We start from the raw sequence: 20,118 nt of genomic DNA on the forward strand, positions 1-20,118 counted from the left end.
ATTTTTTTAATTATAGGTTCTGTCATACAAGAATAGCTGGTCGCCCCCTATACACATTCAATTTATTCACCCGCATCAGTTAAGAGAAGTGAAAATGTTATCATTACTGCGTGGGTGACGTGAATGTACAAGGAAAACGAGGGTACCCTACAAGTACAAGTTTTTCTAGAGACCTGCATGCATGCCCTCCACGTGGCTGTACTCCCAAAGGAACGCACATTAAACCGCGCCAGTTTTACTCGCGAATGTCTGGGTCTGACAGTGCAGCACTATTGAAACAAAGTTGACAAGCAAAACGAGCACAGTAGGGCCCTTAACGGTCAGCCACGCGTGTTAATTGAAAAAGAAATCTTGGTAAAGTCTGAGGAATTACAAACGCAAATTGACGGGCGTAATATTAGATAGGTAGCTAATCAAAGTTAACAAGAAAACACTGTAGCGATGTATTTAACGCCCTGAGAAACATGAAACACTCTTTGGTACCACGTGCAAACAGTTGCAAAAGGTAGTTGGCTCAACTATGAAAACTGCCCTTGAAAACTATTGGAAAGTCTGGAGTGACATTATTTAGGCGCTGTAAGAACCTGTTTGAAAAAAAGGACCCATCTAACCACAAGCACTCAGAACCACAAGCGACATTGACTGATTTAATTAAACAAAAATCGTGAAACACTTAAATAAAATAATGCACTATTCAAGTAAACTGAATTCAGAAAAGCTTGGAAAATACTTCCAAGGTATCCTGAACATTCTAACATTCCTGGAACCCAGTGGTTACTTTCAGCAGAACAGAAAAATCTTACTCAAACAGTCTTGCTCCCACCAGCCTCGAATCCCAACGGAAACTGCAAAACATGTGACGCAGTGCCAACTTCTGTAAAATAAAGCCTCTTGTCTTCTCTAGCCTGCTATCTCCATTTCTGTACACAGAGCCAGAGATATCGAGTTTACGTCCTCTGCAAATCAGGGAGATTATGAAGTGGCCACCTGCTTGCTATAACTACTACTACAAATGCAAAAAAGGGACCGGATAAACATGCTGACAGCCTACAGGTGTCAGTCATGTCTCTCATTACTTCTCATATTTTACTCTCTTCAACCAGTGAAATGTTTAATATCTCAAACAGGTCGGCCCACAATTCCGCTGACACGCTTCAGACTACTCGGCAAATCTAATCGTATTTTGTCCCTGTATTTAAAATAAATGACAGCTTTTGTTTGTGTGTTAGGAAAAGCTATTGCTAGGTGAGCAGGCAACTGTTTGTTGCATGACATTGTGTGGGAAGGGAGAGTGGGCGACGTAGGCTGCATATGACCGATAAATACTGATGTAAAGCAAACAATGGGAACGATTCGGGCTGAAAAGAGGGCTTCTCTGAAAAAAGCTATTGGTTTGAATAAATGACTCTACAAGAATGTTCTACTCCATCACTAAAATTAGTGAGATGCAGATCGATCTCAGCGACAACTCATGTTGTATTGCTGTGCTTTAGCTACTTTTGCCTAGTAGTAGCACCATCCTGAACAATTAATTCATTTCGTTCTGGTTATACGGTATAATAACCTTTCTAACTTTTGTTTGTAAATTCATTCGATGTAACTGGTTGACATTGATAACGTGAAGATATTTAATCAAGCACATAACAAATGGTTCAAATGGCTCTGAGCACTATGGGGCTTAACATCTGAGGTCATCAGTCCCCTAGACTTAGAACTACTTAAACCTAACTAACCTAAGGACATCACACACATCCATGCCCGAGGCAGGATTCGAACCTGCGACCGTAGCGGTCGCGCGGTTCCAGGCTGAAGCGCCTAGAACTGCTCGACCACACAGGCCGGCCAAGCACATAACAATTTTAAGATATACGTAGTAACATATGTCCTCAGTTATCACACCTGATAAGTGTTAATTCATTTGATGCAAGATTCGGTTGGGGGATACCTTTATGAAGATTAAGAGGCGTTTACAGTCTTTACCACAACTACAGTTTTATTATTAATTAATACAGTATGAGATAATCATGATCACCAATGTGTCGCGTGCAGGGAAAGTAGCTTACAAGGGGAGGCCGCCAATTGTGAAATTCATATTCGATTCATACTGCGCATAATAAAAGCTCATGGCCAGAGGTGTAATGTGGCAAAGCACCAAGATGCACTTCTCAGCCGTTGTCGAGAAAATCGACAGTTAAAAGAAACCGTTGCGGTGAAATACTCTCTACGATTAATAACTTTCTACAGCATCGTGGTGCAGCGATAAGCGCTCGGATTCGTAGTCCTAAGGTCGGCGGATCGAATCTCGCACCATGCAACCACTTTTTTTAGTATTTGTTTTTTGTAATTCATATATATATATATATATATATATATATATATATATATATATATATATATATATATATATATATATATATATATAATTACCGGCAATCAGTTGCAACAATTATGCATATAATAAGTTGTTGAAAGTCGTTTGTCGTGGAAAAACTGGCGACTTCTAACATCATTATGTTTTCCGTAAACAAAGTTGTATTTCACAAATGTTATTAATTGTCTTCATAATGTTAACGACGTATAGTTAACGGAAGACGTAGAAACGATATTCCGAAACGAATACGTATAGCGTAAGTCAAACGTTCGAATTAGAATAGAGATCCCACGAACACAAATTTGCTGTGGCAGGTATGAAATATAAACTCCGTTACTCGCTCGTTACACTTGAAGAACAGACGTTGAATGGGCCGAAACAAGCCGTTGCATAACTAGCGTAGTTGCCTGCTAACTTCGAAAGAAGGTAGATGCGGTCCCTAGCGCAACTTATAACATCGTCGAAAATCAGTGCGGACGGGAGAGCTTTGGTACACCCTGTTAAACAAACGGAAAAATGGAGGGGTACAATTGGAGAGCGATCCGCCTTCACCAACATGCATAGGCAATTCATTAATAGTATATATATATATATATATATATATATATATATATATATATATATATATATATATATATTTGAATTACAAAAAACTAATTATAAAAAAAGAAGTGCATGGCGCGAGATTCGATCCGGCGACCTTTGGATTACGAACCCGATCGCTTACCGCTGCGCCACGACGCTGGAGAAAATTGTTAATCGTAGAGAGTATTTCATCGCAACGGTTTCTTTTAACTGTCGATTTTCTCGACAACGGCTGAGAAGTGCATCTTGGTGCTTTGCCACATTACACCTCTGGCCATGAGCTTTTATTATGCGCAGTATGAATCGAATCTTAATTTCACAATTGGCGGCCTCCCCTTGTTAGCTGTACTAGTCCGGCTGCCTGAGATTGTGATACATTCGATCACTAAGCTGAAGAGTTAATTTCCTCCATAGGAACGCAAATGCAATTTAAATAGGCATATTACATTATCGAATTGTATTTTCGAATTTAGCCTTGAGCCTGGGCCGTCTATATTTTTTCTGCAATCAGCTATCTGCATACGTCAATACATAATTTTAAGCTTTTCCTTCATTCCTAATTTTATGAGAGAACCTGCTGGATATAGGTTTCGCCTTTTATGTAAAACACTGTTTTTCCTTGTTACCCAAACAAAAAAGGCGGGGCCTATGTCCAGTAAGTTTAACTGCAAACACGAAAAAAAAATATAAGAGCAGCAAATCCAAGAGACGAATATTTTTGAGAGAACATGTTTTCCTTTCCATCTGATTGCACGTAGTTCTGATATTTCTAGCGCTCCTCCCTCATAAGTAACTTGTTTTATTCAATTGCCTTTGGCACCGCCAACACCAATTGTCTGGCGCTGTCAGCTGCAAAAAATAACAAGGAATGCAGAGGAACCAGTAAACCTACGACAGGTTACATATATCATACCACTGTGAGATCCATCTATGCTTTCATGATGTGGCTCTTACCGAGACACCACTAATAACTTACAACGCCAAGTCCCTAAATGCAGTGGAAATATTCAAATGGCGTTAAAAAAGCAATATGTCAGAATTATGATGTGTCTTTCTAAATAATTTAAATTCCATATTGTTTTAAGTTGCGCCAGTGGTCAATTATAGATATAATTCGTTGCATCTAATTGACATTTGGAATCCCCAACAAATTATTTGTTTTCCTCACGGGGATATCATGTTTATAATATACCAATTGAAGTGAGTTGAAATGAGGATGGAAAGGCTAAACAAATTACTAGAAAAACGATAAAATAAAACCAAGCAGAAGATTATTGAGATGTTTATCAAACGACTGTGTCTGACCAGAAGATTTCGAAACTGAAATCGTAATTCGTCTAGGCAAAGTAGTTTGAGAGATGATGTATCTTTATCGAAGTTTTAATTAATTAATATTAACTAAAAAAAGGTATTTCAAGTGGTAAAAAATCTTATAATCGATGTAGCAAAACCAGGAAAAACGTGAGGGAATGTTTTACAAAATTACATTCAAAACATCTTACCAGTTGCAGAAATTAATTCATTGCTTTAGTTGGACCCTTGGCCTGGACATAATGACACCTCTGTCCTTAGTACTATGACGACAAGACTGTTAATATAATTTGGATTCCAACCAGATATAATAGTTTGATTCAGCTTCTCTATAAAGAAGTTTCTTAACAGTGTAAAGCTTTTTTTAGAAAACTGTCAAACAGTATGTCATTTCAGGTTTATCAGAGGTAGAGTATTGTTAAACTTCAGTCGTTTGCGCATTGTCAGTTTGCGTCACTAAATTTTACCAATTTTATCAAGTATACTTGCCACGCAGCACAATATGTAGAACAAGGCTACGATCATCTCTTACTCCACCCAAATCCTGTCTGAAGAAACTAGTGATTACTGCCTAAATGCATTAATTTTTCTTTTAATAGTTGTGGCTGGTGTAAGGAAAATGTTGTTTTTTTGTCATTAATAGACACTTCGCATTTCTGTGACTACAGGGAATTAACAAGCAGCTGTTCCGTTGTTAGTAAAATATAAGTTATTCAAAAATTATCATAAGAACTGTGGTACAGGAATTGTTATTAAATATTTAATGTTAACAAATTTAAGTCCTGATCGATGGAAGTTATCTGTTACATAACATCATATACTGCCTTGATTTTGTTTCCTCTGCAAGTCGCTTTTGTAACAGTTCAGTCTGCAACAGTTTATCTCATACTCGTATGAACTTATCCAAAAAATTACTGATCTGAGACTTTTTGGTGTAGCTTAAGTGCTGAAAATTCGCGTTTTTGCACTTCGGGAACCAAATACGGAAACTAGAACCACATGAAGAAAGATGGTAATGTAAACACTGATAAAAATATTGAAACTGAAAGGGACAGATAATTTCAGACAATTTTATGTAGTGGCCACAAGTATCTGTTACGTCGGAACCAATGACTATTAAGTAAAAATTTAAAAGTAGTTTTCATCAAAACCAGTCGATTAGACATAGGTCCAGAGATTGTACTGGATCCTAGACTGACAAGAAATGCCGATAACTGAACAGAATAGCCGGCCGGGGTGGCCGAGCGGTTCTAGGCGCTACCGTCTGGAACCGCGCGACCGCTTCGGTCGCAGGTTCTAATCCTGCCTCGGGCATGGATGTGTGTGATGTCCTTAGGTTAGTTAGGCTTAACTAATTCTAAGTTCTAGGGGACTGATGACCTCAGAAGTTAAGTCGCCTAGTGCTCAGAGCCATTTGAACCATTTTTTGCTCAGAGACATTTTAACCATTTTTAACTGAACAGAATAATATTACAAATACCAATCTGTTAGGCACACATTAGTATACTTCTCGGCAATGTCGTCTTCTCTACCATATATGTATACAGCGCTCGCAGATTATATCTTCCGTGTGTACGCTATTTCATTTGTTCATCCTGTAGTCTGATTTCATTTTATACCTTATCCCTTTCAAAAGCTGTGTGTAAATGTGCATAGCAGGAGTCAGTGTTGCTCTGACTCTGTACTTCTAACATACACTGACATCCAAAACACAGATTTTCGGCAAAAATCATATTCTATAATTACATCTACATCCAAACTCCGCAAGCCACCTGACGGTGTGTGGTGGAGGGTACTTTGAATACCTCTATCGGTTCTCCCTTCTATTCCAGTCTCGTGTTGTTCGTGGAAAGAAAGATTGTCAGTATGTCTCTGTCTGGGCTCTAATCTCTCTGATTTTATCCTCATGATGTCTTCGCGAGATATACGTAGGAGGGAGCAATAAACTGCTTGACTCGTCGGTGAAGGTATGTTGTCGAAACTTTAACAAAAGCCCGTACCGAGCTACTGAGCGTCTCTCCTGCAGAGTCTTCCACTGGAGTTTATCTGTCATCTCCGTAACGCTTTCGCGATTACTAAATGATCCTGTAACGAAGCGCGCTGCTCTCCGTTGGATCTTCTCTATCTCTTCTATCAACCCTATCTGGTACGGATCTCACACCTGTGAGCAGTATTCAAGCAGTGGGCGAACAAGTGTACTGTAACCTACTTCCTTTGTTTTCGGATTGCATTTCCTTAGGAGTCTTCCAATGAATCTCAGTCTGGCATCTGCTTTAATGACGATTAATTTTATATGGTCATTCAATTTTAAATCACTACTAATGCCTACTCCCAGATAATTTATGGAATTAACTGCTTCCAGTTGCGCACCTGCTATATTGTAGCTAAATGATAAGGGATCTTTCTTTCTGTGTATTCGCAGCACATTACACTTGTCTACATTGAGATTCAGTTGCCATTCCCCGCACCATGCGTCAGTTCGCTGCAGATCCTCCTGCATTTCAGTACAATTTTCCATTGTTACAACCTCTCGATATACTACAGCATCACTCCCAAAAGCCTCAGTGAACTTCAGATGTTATCCACAAGGTCCTTTATGTATATTGTTAATAGCAACGGTCCTACGACACTCCCCTGCGGCACACCTGAAATCACTCTTACTTCGGAAGACTTCTCTCCATTGAGAATGACATGCTGCATTCTGTTATCTACGAACTCTTCAATCCATTGGTCTGATAGTCCATATGCTCTTACTTTGTTCACCAAACGACTGTGGGGAACTGCATTGAACGCCTTGCGGAAGTCAAGAAACACGGCATCTACCTGGGAACCCGTGTCAATGGCGCTCTGAGTCTCGTGGGTTTCACACGATCGTCTTTTTCGAAACCCATGCTGATTTCTACAGAGTAGATTTATAGTCTCGAGAAAAGTCATTATACTCGAACATAATACGTGTTCCAAAATTCTACAACTGATCGGCATTAGGGATATAGGTCTATACTTCTGCACATCTGTTCGACGTCCCTTCTTGAAAACGGGGATGACCTGGGCCCTTTTGCAATCCTTTGGAACGCTATGCCCTTCTAGAGACCAACTGTACACCGCTGCAAGAAGGGGGGCAAGTTCCTTCGCGTACTCTGTGTAAAATCGAACTGGTATCCCATCAGGTCAGCGGCCTTTCGTCTTTTGAGCGATTGTAATTGTTTTTCTATCCCTATCTCATCTATTTCGATATCTATCATTTTGTCATCTGTGCGACAATTTAGAGAAGGAACAACAGTGCAGTCTTCCTCTGTGAAACAGCTTTGGAAGAAGACATTTAGTATTTCGGCCTTTAGTCTGTCATCCTCTGTGTCAGTACCATTTTGGTCACAGAGTGTCTGGACATTTTGTTTTGATCCACCTACCGCTTTGACATAAGACCAAAATATCTTAGGATTTTCTTAGGGTTTTTTAGCATAGCAAATTTCATTTCATGTAAGACTTCATTAGTAGATGAGAGGCAACGCGCTAGATGAAATCTTAAAATTGCTGATGGCAACATTCACCTGGAAGATGGAGAGTTTTCCAGTCCTCTCACAGAGGAGGAGTTACATCTTTTTTATAAATACAAATTGTACAGTTTAGTGTGTAGAGCACTGAGTGCTGATAGGAATGAATAGGTCGGTCCTCACCGAGATGGCACAGAGCGAGAGTATGGAGGCGGTGCAACAGAGGACGTCCAGGGCGGTCCACGTGGTGCAGAGGGCGGCGCCCAGCGGCCACGCACCCCAGAGCTCCCTGGCGGCAGACAGCGGCAGCACGGCGGTGCCCAGCAGGAGGTCCGCCACAGCCAGGTTAGCAACGAGCGCGTGGGTCGGCAGCCGCAGCGTGGGCGACCTCGCCACCGCACACACCACCAGCAGGTTGCCGCCCACCTAGCAGGGTCCACACCAGTGCGCAGCGTCAGAGTCGCCCTTAACCATTGAACTTAGTCACTGAAGGTATAAGTACAGGAATTAACAGCAATTAAGGGAATGTTTACTATCTTTTGGTTCAAAAAATCGACTTTTTTAATTGCTCTTTTGGATTCATAAAACTGTTTAGAATCCACCCCTGAAACGGTTTTTCCGAATACGGAAAGGAAGTGTTTCTTATTCGCGGTTGAACAAATAATGCACCTACCGGAAATCACCCTTTTCACGTAAGATCTACAGGGTGTTACAAAAAGGTACTGCCAAACTTTCAGGAAATATTCCTCACACACAAAGAAGGAAAATATGTTATGTGGACATGTGTCCGGAAACGCTTACTTTCCATGTTAGAGCTCATTTTATTGCTTCTCTTCAAATCACATTAATCATGGAATGGAAACACACAGCAACAGAACGTAACAGCGCGACTTCAAACACTTTGTTACAGGAAATGTTCAAAATATCCTCCGTTAGCGAGGATACATGCATCCACCCTCCGTGGCATGGAATCCCTGATGCGCTGATGTAGCCGTGGAGAATGGCGTATTGTATCACAGCCGTCCACAATACGAGCACGAAGAGTCTCTACATTTGGTACCGGGGTTACGTAGACAAGAGCTTTCAAATGCCCCCATAAATGAAAGTCAAGAGGGTTGAGGTCAGGAGGGCGTGGAGGCCATGGAATAGGTCCGCCTCTACCAATCCATCGGTCACCGAATCTGTTGTTGAGAAGCGTACGAACACTTCGACTGAAATGTGCAGGAGCTCCATCGTGCATGAACCACATGTTGTGTCGTACTTGTAAAGGCACGTGTTCTAGCAGCACAGGTAGAGTATCACGTATGAAATCATGGCGGTGAATCGAGGAAGTACAGTACATACTGAGGAAACTAAAATGAGCTCTAACATGGAAATTAAGCGTTTTCGGACACATGTCCACATAACATCTTTTCTTTATTTGTGTGTGAGGAATGTTTTCTGAAAGTTTGGCCGTACCTTTTTGTAATACCCTGTATAAGCGCCTCCTGCTAAGACCCATACAGGAACAAATTACCAGAGAGCAACTTCTGCCGTATTTCCAATTCGGGTTCCGGCAGAACCACTCTGCCCCACAACATGTCATGAGAGGGGTTGAAGCAGCCACAGAGGGCTTCAACTACAGAGGATACTGCGGGATAGTGCTACAAGACGTAGCCAAAGCAGGCATAGAGGGGTACTCTACAGGTTGTACACACAAGGGTTTCCCGGGAGCATAGTTAAGCTGATCAAAAGCTATCTCACGAATAGAACTTTCTCCATCAAAGTAGAAACTGCCACCTCCACCAAAAGGCGTATTCGTGCTGGGGTGCCACAGGGATCGGTCCTGGGGCCAATTTTGTACAGTCTGTACACTGCGGACACACCAACTGCCCCACTGGTGCACACTGCACAGTACGCAGACGACACAGCCTTCTACACGAGAAATTCGAACAAGGACCTGGTCATCTGAAGGCTACAAAGGGTTTTAGATGACACAGAAACTTGGGCCCGTCGCTGGCGCATCACCATCAACTATGAAACGACGCAGGCTATGCTGATTACCCGCAGGCTCGGAAGGCGCGAACCTCCTCAACGCCTCCCTCCCCCCACGCCCCTCCATATTTACCTAAACGGAACCCAACTCCCCTGGCGCAGAACCGCCAAGCACCTTGGCGTAACGTTGGACTCTCGTCTCACGTGGAAACCCCACATAGACGAGGTCCACAGGAAGGTCTGCGCCAGAATGTCCATCCTGTACCCTATCCTGAAGTCAACCAGCTCCCTTCCCTGCCCAGTAGGAGTAAATGTGTAACAGGCCCTGTTCCAGCCAGTAATGGAATATGCATGCCCCGTCTGAGGATACTCGGCGAAGCAGCACCTGGACAAACTCCAGAGGCTGCAGAACCGCGCCCTCAGGAGGGCACCGCACCTACCCCTTGGATTCCCAACTTATGATCTGCACGCCGCTGCCGAAATCCCGCTCCTCAAAGAAACATTCCAACATCTGGCAAGGGCTTTCTACGAGAGCTCTTCCAGATCTGGAAACAACCTCATCCACTCCTTAGGTCGGTATGACATGTCCCGCGACAAGCACAAACGCCCTATGACGATCTTCGACGCCTAAGTCGAAGAGATCATCTCTATATCCAAATCCTAATCCTCCTCCCGCCCCAGAAATAACAATCATCTCGCCAACTCTAGCAAGTACCAGACACACACACAGAATATTCATCACATTTCAAAGACACCAAAAAATCACAGATAAATTCACACACACAAGGACACAGAGGAGTAAAAGCCGCAAGGCTACAAACTCCCCCACACGCTTCCCCAAAGAGGGGAAAGTATTAGAAGAGAGCAGCAGCGGCAGCCGCAGCGTGGGCGACCTCGCCACCGCACACACCACCAGCGGGTTGCCGCCCACCTAGCAGGGGCCACACCAGTGCACAGCGTCAGAGTCGCCCTTAACCATTGAACTCAGTCACTGAAGGTGTAAGTACAGGAATTAACAGCATTAAGGGGAGGTTTACTATCTTTTGGTTCAAAAAATCGGCTTTTTAAAAATTGCATTTTTGGATCCACAAAAGTGTTTAGAATCCACCCCTGGAGCGGTTTTTCCGAATACGGAAAGGAAATGTTTGTTCAAAAATGGTTCAAATGGCTCTGAGCACTATGGGACTCAACTGCTGTGGTTATCAGTCCCCTAGAACTTAGAACTACTTAAACCTAACTAACCTAAGGACATCACACACATCCATGCCCGAGGCAGGATTCGAACCTGCGACCGTAGCAGTCCCACGGTTCCGGACTGCGCGCCTAGAACCGCGAGACCACCGCGGCCGGCGAAATGTTTGTTATTCGCGGTTGAACAAAAGAATGCACCTACCTGAAATCGGCCTTTTTCACGCACCAGTTGTTTTCGGGAATTTCGACTTTGTAGCAGCGAAACATTATTCTGTGTGGTTGACCATGAATAAAACTGATAAAGTGATCAAGGAGCTTACGACGTACTACAGGTTGGCAATCCGACGGCATTCCAATTAGGTGGAACAGACGAAGAAGGCAATTTGGGCAACATATTTCCACAAGTGTTCGATGGATGACCACCCACAACACCAAAATTGTCTGGCTGGGGAAACTAGTCGATGCAAGTGGTGCACTGCAGAGGCTACCTGACATCTGGACGAATATCAACATGCCCTGCCGCTCTCCAAAGAAGTTCAAAAAGTGATTCATCCGATCTACGAGGCCCTTTCAGAGGACGAGTTATTTTACCGGTGCTTGGGAGGAAACACAAAATTCAGATGAAAGTTTGAACGCGTTTGTCTGCAAGTTAGCCCCCAAAAATTTGCACTCTGTTGCGAAGACTGTGGAGATTGCGACTTTCCTGGCAGTGAGCAGCTTCAACGAAGGGTATTCAGCAATTCTGAAGACCATGACAACGATGGACGTCACCCTAGGACTCTATTCGACACGGTTCGCCAAGCATTCGGACGACCACCGGATTCAAGGGGCAGAAAACCCCTTGTCACCGACCGTACGATTGGCTCTGGAGCAGCGCAGGATGGCCCAGATCGAACAGAATGCCTTCTATGAGGAAGACAAAGGACTAGTTTATGGACCCGGAATAGCAGATTGAAAGTAAGTTGCATAATATTGCATTTATATGTAGTCAAAACTTCAAACGCGTTTTTCTCGAAATGACTTTTTTTTTTATCGCGCGGTATTGTAACTTCAGATCTACTGAACCGAGTGGCATGATTCTTTGTTTCCGACGAAGCTAACTAAATTTTATAGGAGTTGTTGTTGTTGTTGTGGTCTTCAGTCCTGAGACTGGTTTGATGCAGCTCTCCATGCTACTCTATCCTGTGCAAGCTTCTTCATCTCCCAGTACCTACTGCAACCTACATCCTTCTGAATCTGCTTAGTGTATTCATCTCTTGGTCTCCCTCTACCATTTTTACCCTCCACGCTGCCCCACAATGCTAAATTTGTGATCCCTTGATGCCTCAAAACATGTCCTACCAACCGATCCCTTCTTCTAGTCAAGTTGTGCCACAAACTTCTCTTCTCCCCAATCCTATTCAATACCTCCTCATTAGTTACGTGATCTACCCACCTTATCTTCAGCATTCTTCTGTAGCACCACATTTCGAAAGCTTCTATTCTCTTCTTGTCCAAACTGGTTATCGTCCATGTTTCACTTCCATACATGGCTACACTCCATACAAATACTTTCAGAAACGACTTCCTGACACTTTAATCTATACTAGATGTTAACAAATTTCTCTTCTTCAGAAACGATTTCCTTGTCATTGCCAGTCTACATTTTATATCCTCTCTACTTCGACCATCATCAGTTATTTTACTCCCTAAATAGCAAAACTCCTTTACTACTTTAAGTGTCTCATTTCCTAATCTAATCCCCTCAGCATCACCCGATTTAATTTGACTACATTCCATTATCCTCGTTTTGCTTTTGTTGATGTTCATCTTATATCCTCCTTTCAAGACACTGTCCATTCCGTTCAACTGCTCTTCCAAGTCCTTTGCTGTCTCTGACAGAATTACAATGTCATCGGCGAACCTCAAAGTTTTTACATCTTCTCCATGAATTTTAATACCTACTCCGAATTTTTCTGTTGTTTCCTTTACTGCTTGCTCAATATACGGATTGAATAACATCGGGGAGAGGCTACAACCCTGTCTCACTCCTTTCCCAACCACTGCTTCCCTTTCATGCCCCTCGACTCTTATAACTGCCATCTGGTTTCTGTACAAATTGTAAATAGCCTTTCGTTCCTTGTATTGTACCCCTGCCACCTTCAGAATTTAAAAGAGAGTATTCCAGTTAACGTTGTCAAAAGCTTTCTCTAAGTCTACAAATGCTAGAAACGTAGGTTTGCCTTTTCTTAATCTTTCTTCTAAGATAAGTCGTAAGGTTAGTATTGTCTCACGTGTTCTAACATTTCTACGGAATCCAAACTGATCTTCCCCGAGGTCCGCTTCTACCAGTTTTTCCATTCGTCTGTAAAGAATTCGCGTTAGTATTTTGCAGCTGTGACTTATTAAACTGATAGTTCGGTAATTTTCACATCTGTCAACACCTGCTTTCTTTGGGATTGGAATTATTATATTCTTCTTGAAGTCTGTGGGTATTTCGCCTGTCTCATACATCTTGCTCACCAGATGGTAGAGTTTTGTCATGACTGGCTCTCCCAAGGCCATCAGTAGTTCTAATGGAATGTTGTTTACTCCCGGGGCCTTGTTTCGACTCAGGTCTTTCAGTGCTCTGTCAAACTCTTCACGCAGTATCTTACCTCCCATTTCATCTTCATCTACATCCTCTTCCATTTCCATAATATTGTCCTCAAGTACATCGCCCTTGTATAAACCCTCTATATAATCCTTCCACCTTTCTGCCTTCCCTTCTTTGCTTAGAACTGGGTTGCCATCTGAGCTCTTGATATTCATACAAGTGGTTCTCTTCTCTCCAAAGGTCTCTTTAATTTTCCTGTAGGCAGTATCTATCTTACCCCTAGTGAAACAAGCCTCTACATCCTCACATTTGTCCTCTAGCCATCCCTGCTTTGCCATTTTGCACTTCCTGTCGATCTCATTTTTGAGACGTTTGTATTCCTTTATGCCTGCTTCATTTACTGCATTTTTATATTTTCTCCTTTCATCAATTAAATTCAATATTTCTTCTGTTACCCAAGAATTTCTATTAGCCCTCGTCTTTTTACCTACTTGATCCTCTGCTGCCTTCACTACTTCATCCCTCAGAGCTACCCATTCTTCTTCTACTGTATTTCTTTCCCCCATTCCTGTCAATTGTTCCCTTATGCTCTCCCTGAAACTCTCTACAACCTCTGGTTCTTTCAGTTTATCCAGGTCCCATCTCCTTAAATTCCCACCTTTTTGCAGTTTCTTCAGTTTCAATCTGCAGTTCATAACCAATAGATTGTGGTCAGAATCCACATCTGCCCATGGAAATGTCTTACAATTTAAAACCTGGTTCCTAAATCTCTGTCTTACCATTATATAATCTATCTGATACCTTTTAGTATCTCGAGGATTCTTCCATGTATACAACCTTCTTTTATGATTCTTGAACCAAGTGTTAGCTATGATTAAGTTATGCTCTGTGCAAAATTCTACAAGGCGGATTCCTCTTTCATTTCTTCCCCCAATCCACATTCACCTACTATGTTTCCTTCTCTCCCTTTTCCTACTGTCGAATTCGTCTCCCTTCACTACCTGAATAATTTCTTTTATCTCGTCATACATTTCATCAATTTCTTCATCATCTGCAGAGCTAGTTGGCATATAAACTTGTACTACTGTAGTAGGCATGGGCTTTGTGTCTATCTTGGCCACAATAATGCGTTCACTATGCTGTTTGTAGTAGCTAACCCGCACTCCTATTTTTTTATTCATTATTAAACCTACTTCTGCATTACCCCTATTTGATTTTGTATTTATAACCCAGTAATCACCTGACCAAAAGTCTTGTTCCTCCTGCCACCGAACTTCACTAATTCCCACTATATCTAACTTTAACCTACCCATTTCCCTTTTTAAATTTTCTAACCTACCTGCCCGATTAAGGGATCTGACATTCCACGCTCCGATCCGTAAAATGCCAGTTTTCTTTCTCCTGATAACAACATCCTCTTGAGTAGTCCCCGCCCGGAGATCCGAATGGGGGACTATTTTACCTCCGGAATATTTTACCCAAGAGGAAGCCATCATCATTTAACCATACAGTAAAGCTGCATTCCCTCGGGAAAAATTACGGCTGTAGTTTCCCATTGCTTTCAGCCGTTCGCAGTACCAGCACAGCAAGGCCGTTTTGGTTAATGTTACAAGGCCAGATCAGTCAATCATCCAGACTGTTGCCCCTGCAACTACTGAAAAGGCTGCTGCCCCCTCTTCAGGAACCACATGTTTGTCTGGCCTCTCAACAGGTACCCCTCCGTTGTGGTTGCACCTACGGTACGGCCATCTGTATCGCTGAGGCACGCAAGCCTCCCCACCAACGGCAAGGTCCATGGTTCATGGGGGATCCGTCACCTATAAATATTTTTACTTGGCCGACGAATTCGAAAAATCGATGAAAAAACTAGTTTTTTCAAATGGCCGCCATTTTGTTTCCTATGCTCCAAATAACTTAAGCGAGGTACAACACCTAAAGAATCTTACATACTTCGCAAACGTCAACTCACTTTTGATTTCAGACGAGCCGGATGACCTATGACATACCGCGCGTGGAGGTCTACATCGAAATTTTGAATTTTGTTTCGTTCCGACGGAACTTCCGCCTTTGCTCTTCGACATTTCCTTTCGAAAAAATTCCGGTTTGTAGAGGAAATATAAATAAACATTTTGACAGGATTAGACATTGATATCTACAACACATCCCGAGAAAAAAATTCTTAAAGGACATTCTTTTTTCGGGCGAAAGCTAGTAAACTTCCCCTTAACATGATTCCAGTACTGTTAACAGTTTAATAAGTTTGAATGAAACTATTTTCATCGGTACTCTTGTAATAGATGTTATAAAAGATAATTCTTAGCCGGCCGGTGTGGCCGTGCGGTTAAAGGCGCTTCAGTCTGGAACCGCGTGACCGCTACGGTCGCAGGTTCGAATCCTGCCTCGGGCATGGATGTGTGTGATGTCCTTAGGTTAGTTAGGTTTAATTAGTTATAAGTTCTAGGCGACTGATGACCTCAGAAGTTAAGTCGCATAGTGCTCAGAGCCATTTGAACCATTTTTTTGATAATTCGTAGGTTTCCAAGTAATGGAGTGGCGAAACAAATACGTCCAGTAACAACTACTAAACCCACTCCACCTATTCTATCTAACGTCAAGCGAATGAAGGACAAGTTCTTTGCAGTACGAAGTACAAAAGAATTCTATGAAAATTTTCTACAGCAAAAATTTCCACTCCTGCAACCGAAGCTGCTAGAGATACGTCCAATTTTGACTATACTTATGTGTGTGAAGGGTAAGTTTACGACTGCAAGACACTACAACTCATTTCATAAAGAAGAGTGCAGTATACTGAATAGCGGAGAATGGCAATCGAAATTAGGTGCGCTTAAGAAAATGGATGAGCGCCATCAACAGCATTTTAATGTAAGTCATAACAATTGATACCTCTTGAACTCTTCGTTTCTTGTGTAACATTCGTTTCTGTTTTACTGTACAACGTACTGTTTTCAATTTTCCACAATGACACACAGTACATTCGCACTGAGAGCAAGTTTCAAAATTGCATTAAGAACAGCAAGATCCGGGATGCCTGCTCCCGAAGTGGAGTATGTAAAAGACTGTCCCATTGATGCTGCAGAACTTTTGTGTCCTACGAACGTGAGCAGGTTTCGAGAAATCGGAATTTCCAATCAAACAGTGACACGACGTATAAGCGTCGTGGCCGGCGACGTGCACAGCCAGTTAATAAATAAGGCTAAGGTGTTCGTTGCTTTCTCTGTTCAGTTGGATGAAGCAGCAGACCTTACAGATACAGCTCAGGTAGTGACATACGTACGAGGTGTCCATAACGCTCTTCGTGTAGCAGAAGATGTTCTGGACTTAGTGCCTTTGAAAGGGACTACGACAGGTGTAACTCACTCCAAGCTGTCGAGCAAGCGATTGATGGTATCAGTATGGATTCGAAACGGTTAATGCCAGTGACCACGGAAGGATCACCGGCAGCGCGAGGCCATCAGAGGACTCATAGCACTGATGCGCGAAAAGCTAGGACGCGCAGAAGAGACATTGCATAGAATTCACTGCATTTGCATCGAGATACGCTTTGTGCAAAATCTGTAACTTCAGAAAACGTCATGCAAATTGTTGTGCGTGCTGTAAACTATCTCAGGACACGTGGGCTTACGCATCACCAGTTTCGGGAGCCGGCCGCGGTGGTCTAGCGGTTCTAGACGCTCAGTTCGGAACCGCGCGACTGCTACGGTCGCAAAATGGTTCAAATGGCTCTGAGCACTATGGGACTCAACTTCTGAGGTCATTAGTCCCCTAGAACTTAGAACTAGTTAAACCTAACTAACCTAAGGACATTACAAACATCCATGCCCGAGGCAGGATTCGAACCTGCGACCGTAGCGGTCTTGCGGTTCCAGACTACAGCGCCTTTAACCGCACGGCCACTTCGGCCGGCACTACGGTCGCAGGTTCGAATCCTGCCTCGGGCATGGATGTTTGTAATGTCCTTAGGTTAGTTAGGTTTAAGTAGTTCTAAGTTCTAGGGGACTAATGACCTCAGAAGTTGAGTCCCATAGTGCTCAGAGCCATTTGAACCATTTTTGAACCAGTTTCGGGAGTTCTTGGAGGAATTAGGAGAGGAGGACGACGACACATCTTACTATAAGGAAGTACGCTGGACCAGTCAAGGTAAAATGCTCAAAAGATTTTTTGATTTACGTTCGGCAGTAGCAAATTTCTTACGCGAGAAGGGAAAGAGTGAACCGAAATTAGATGCCCCTTGCTGAATATCAGACCGTGCATTTCTCGTGGACATTATGACTCACATGAACAGCCTGAATGTTGTTTGCAAGGTGAAAATAATTTCTGACATATTGGAAAAAGAAACTACTTTTGAAAGGAAGCTTGCTCTTTGGGACAGCTAAAAAATGGTTCAAATGGCTCTGAGCACTATGGGACTTAACATCTGTGGTCATCAGTCCCCTAGAACTTAGGACTACTTAAACCTAACTAATCTAAGGACATCACACACATCCGTGCCCGAGGCAGGATTCGAACCTGCGACCGTAGCAGTCGCGCGGTTCCGGACTGAGCGCCTAGAACCGCTAGACCACCGCGGCCGGCTGAGACAGCTAACTATCGTCTGAAAACACTGCACATTTCCCTAACATTGGTTTGGTCCACGATAGTGTTAGATTTCAGAAAAAAAGAGTCAATAATTGTGAACATTAAGGAGCAATTTCAAGCACGATTTGTAGACATTACTGGTGTATCTCCTGTCATTCGTTACTTTGCACCGCCATTTTCAGCATGCAGTGAAGATGCTCCGAATCGTCTACAGATGTAATTGATCGATCTGCAGTGTAATACACGGATGAAGGACAAGTTCTTTGCAGTACGAAGTACAAAAGAATTCTACGAAAATTTTCTACAGCAAAAATTTCCACTCCTGCAACCGAAGCTGCTAGAGATACGTCCAATTTTGACTATACTTATGTGTGTGAAGGGTAAGTTTACGACTGCAAGACACTACAACTCATTTCATAAAGAAGAGTGCAGTATACTGAATAGCGGAGAATGGCAATCGAAATTAGGTGCGCTTAAGAAAATGGATGAGCGCCATCAACAGCATTTTAATGTAAGTCATAACAATTGATACCTCTTGAACTCTTCGTTTCTTGTGTAACATTCGTTTCTGTTTTACTGTACAACGTACTGTTTTCAATTTTCCACAATGACACACAGTACATTCGCACTGAGAGCAAGTTTCAAAATTGCATTAAGAACAGCAAGATCCGGGATGCCTGCTCCCGAAGTGGAGTATGTAAAAGACTGTCCCATTGATGCTGCAGAACTTTTGTGTCCTACGAACGTGAGCAGGTTTCGAGAAATCGGAATTTCCAATCAAACAGTGACACGACGTATAAGCGTCGTGGCCGGCGACGTGCACAGCCAGTTAATAAATAAGGCTAAGGTGTTCGTTGCTTTCTCTGTTCAGTTGGATGAAGCAGCAGACCTTACAGATACAGCTCAGGTAGTGACATACGTACGAGGTGTCCATAACGCTCTTCGTGTAGCAGAAGATGTTCTGGACTTAGTGCCTTTGAAAGGGACTACGACAGGTGTAACTCACTCCAAGCTGTCGAGCAAGCGATTGATGGTATCAGTATGGATTCGAAACGGTTAATGCCAGTGACCACGGAAGGATCACCGGCAGCGCGAGGCCATCAGAGGACTCATAGCACTGATGCGCGAAAAGCTAGGACGCGCAGAAGAGACATTGCATAGAATTCACTGCATTTGCATCGAGATACGCTTTGTGCAAAATCTGTAACTTCAGAAAACGTCATGCAAATTGTTGTGCGTGCTGTAAACTATCTCAGGACACGTGGGCTTACGCATCACCAGTTTCGGGAGCCGGCCGCGGTGGTCTAGCGGTTCTAGACGCTCAGTTCGGAACCGCGCGACTGCTACGGTCGCAAAATGGTTCAAATGGCTCTGAGCACTATGGGACTCAACTTCTGAGGTCATTAGTCCCCTAGAACTTAGAACTAGTTAAACCTAACTAACCTAAGGACATTACAAACATCCATGCCCGAGGCAGGATTCGAACCTGCGACCGTAGCGGTCTTGCGGTTCCAGACTACAGCGCCTTTAACCGCACGGCCACTTCGGCCGGCACTACGGTCGCAGGTTCGAATCCTGCCTCGGGCATGGATGTTTGTAATGTCCTTAGGTTAGTTAGGTTTAAGTAGTTCTAAGTTCTAGGGGACTAATGACCTCAGAAGTTGAGTCCCATAGTGCTCAGAGCCATTTGAACCATTTTTGAACCAGTTTCGGGAGTTCTTGGAGGAATTAGGAGAGGAGGACGACGACACATCTTACTATAAGGAAGTACGCTGGACCAGTCAAGGTAAAATGCTCAAAAGATTTTTTGATTTACGTTCGGCAGTAGCAAATTTCTTACGCGAGAAGGGAAAGAGTGAACCGAAATTAGATGCCCCTTGCTGAATATCAGACCGTGCATTTCTCGTGGACATTATGACTCACATGAACAGCCTGAATGTTGTTTGCAAGGTGAAAATAATTTCTGACATATTGGAAAAAGAAACTACTTTTGAAAGGAAGCTTGCTCTTTGGGACAGCTAAAA

General features: G+C 42.9%; 1 protein-coding gene across 1 annotated transcript in view; it reads right to left on the minus strand.

The window, feature by feature from the left end:
* LOC126219449 (alpha-1A adrenergic receptor-like) overlaps window positions 1-20,118 on the minus strand; it is a 41,503-nt gene that overhangs the window by 16,900 nt on the left and 4,485 nt on the right. The window contains exon 2 of the mRNA XM_049942145.1: window positions 7,942-8,184. Within this exon, the coding sequence (XP_049798102.1) occupies window positions 7,942-8,184 (243 nt within the window). The remainder of the gene's footprint in view (window positions 1-7,941; window positions 8,185-20,118) is intronic.

This window comes from Schistocerca nitens, chromosome 1 (assembly GCF_023898315.1).
Source record: "Schistocerca nitens isolate TAMUIC-IGC-003100 chromosome 1, iqSchNite1.1, whole genome shotgun sequence".
Lineage (NCBI taxonomy): Eukaryota > Metazoa > Arthropoda > Insecta > Orthoptera > Acrididae > Schistocerca > Schistocerca nitens.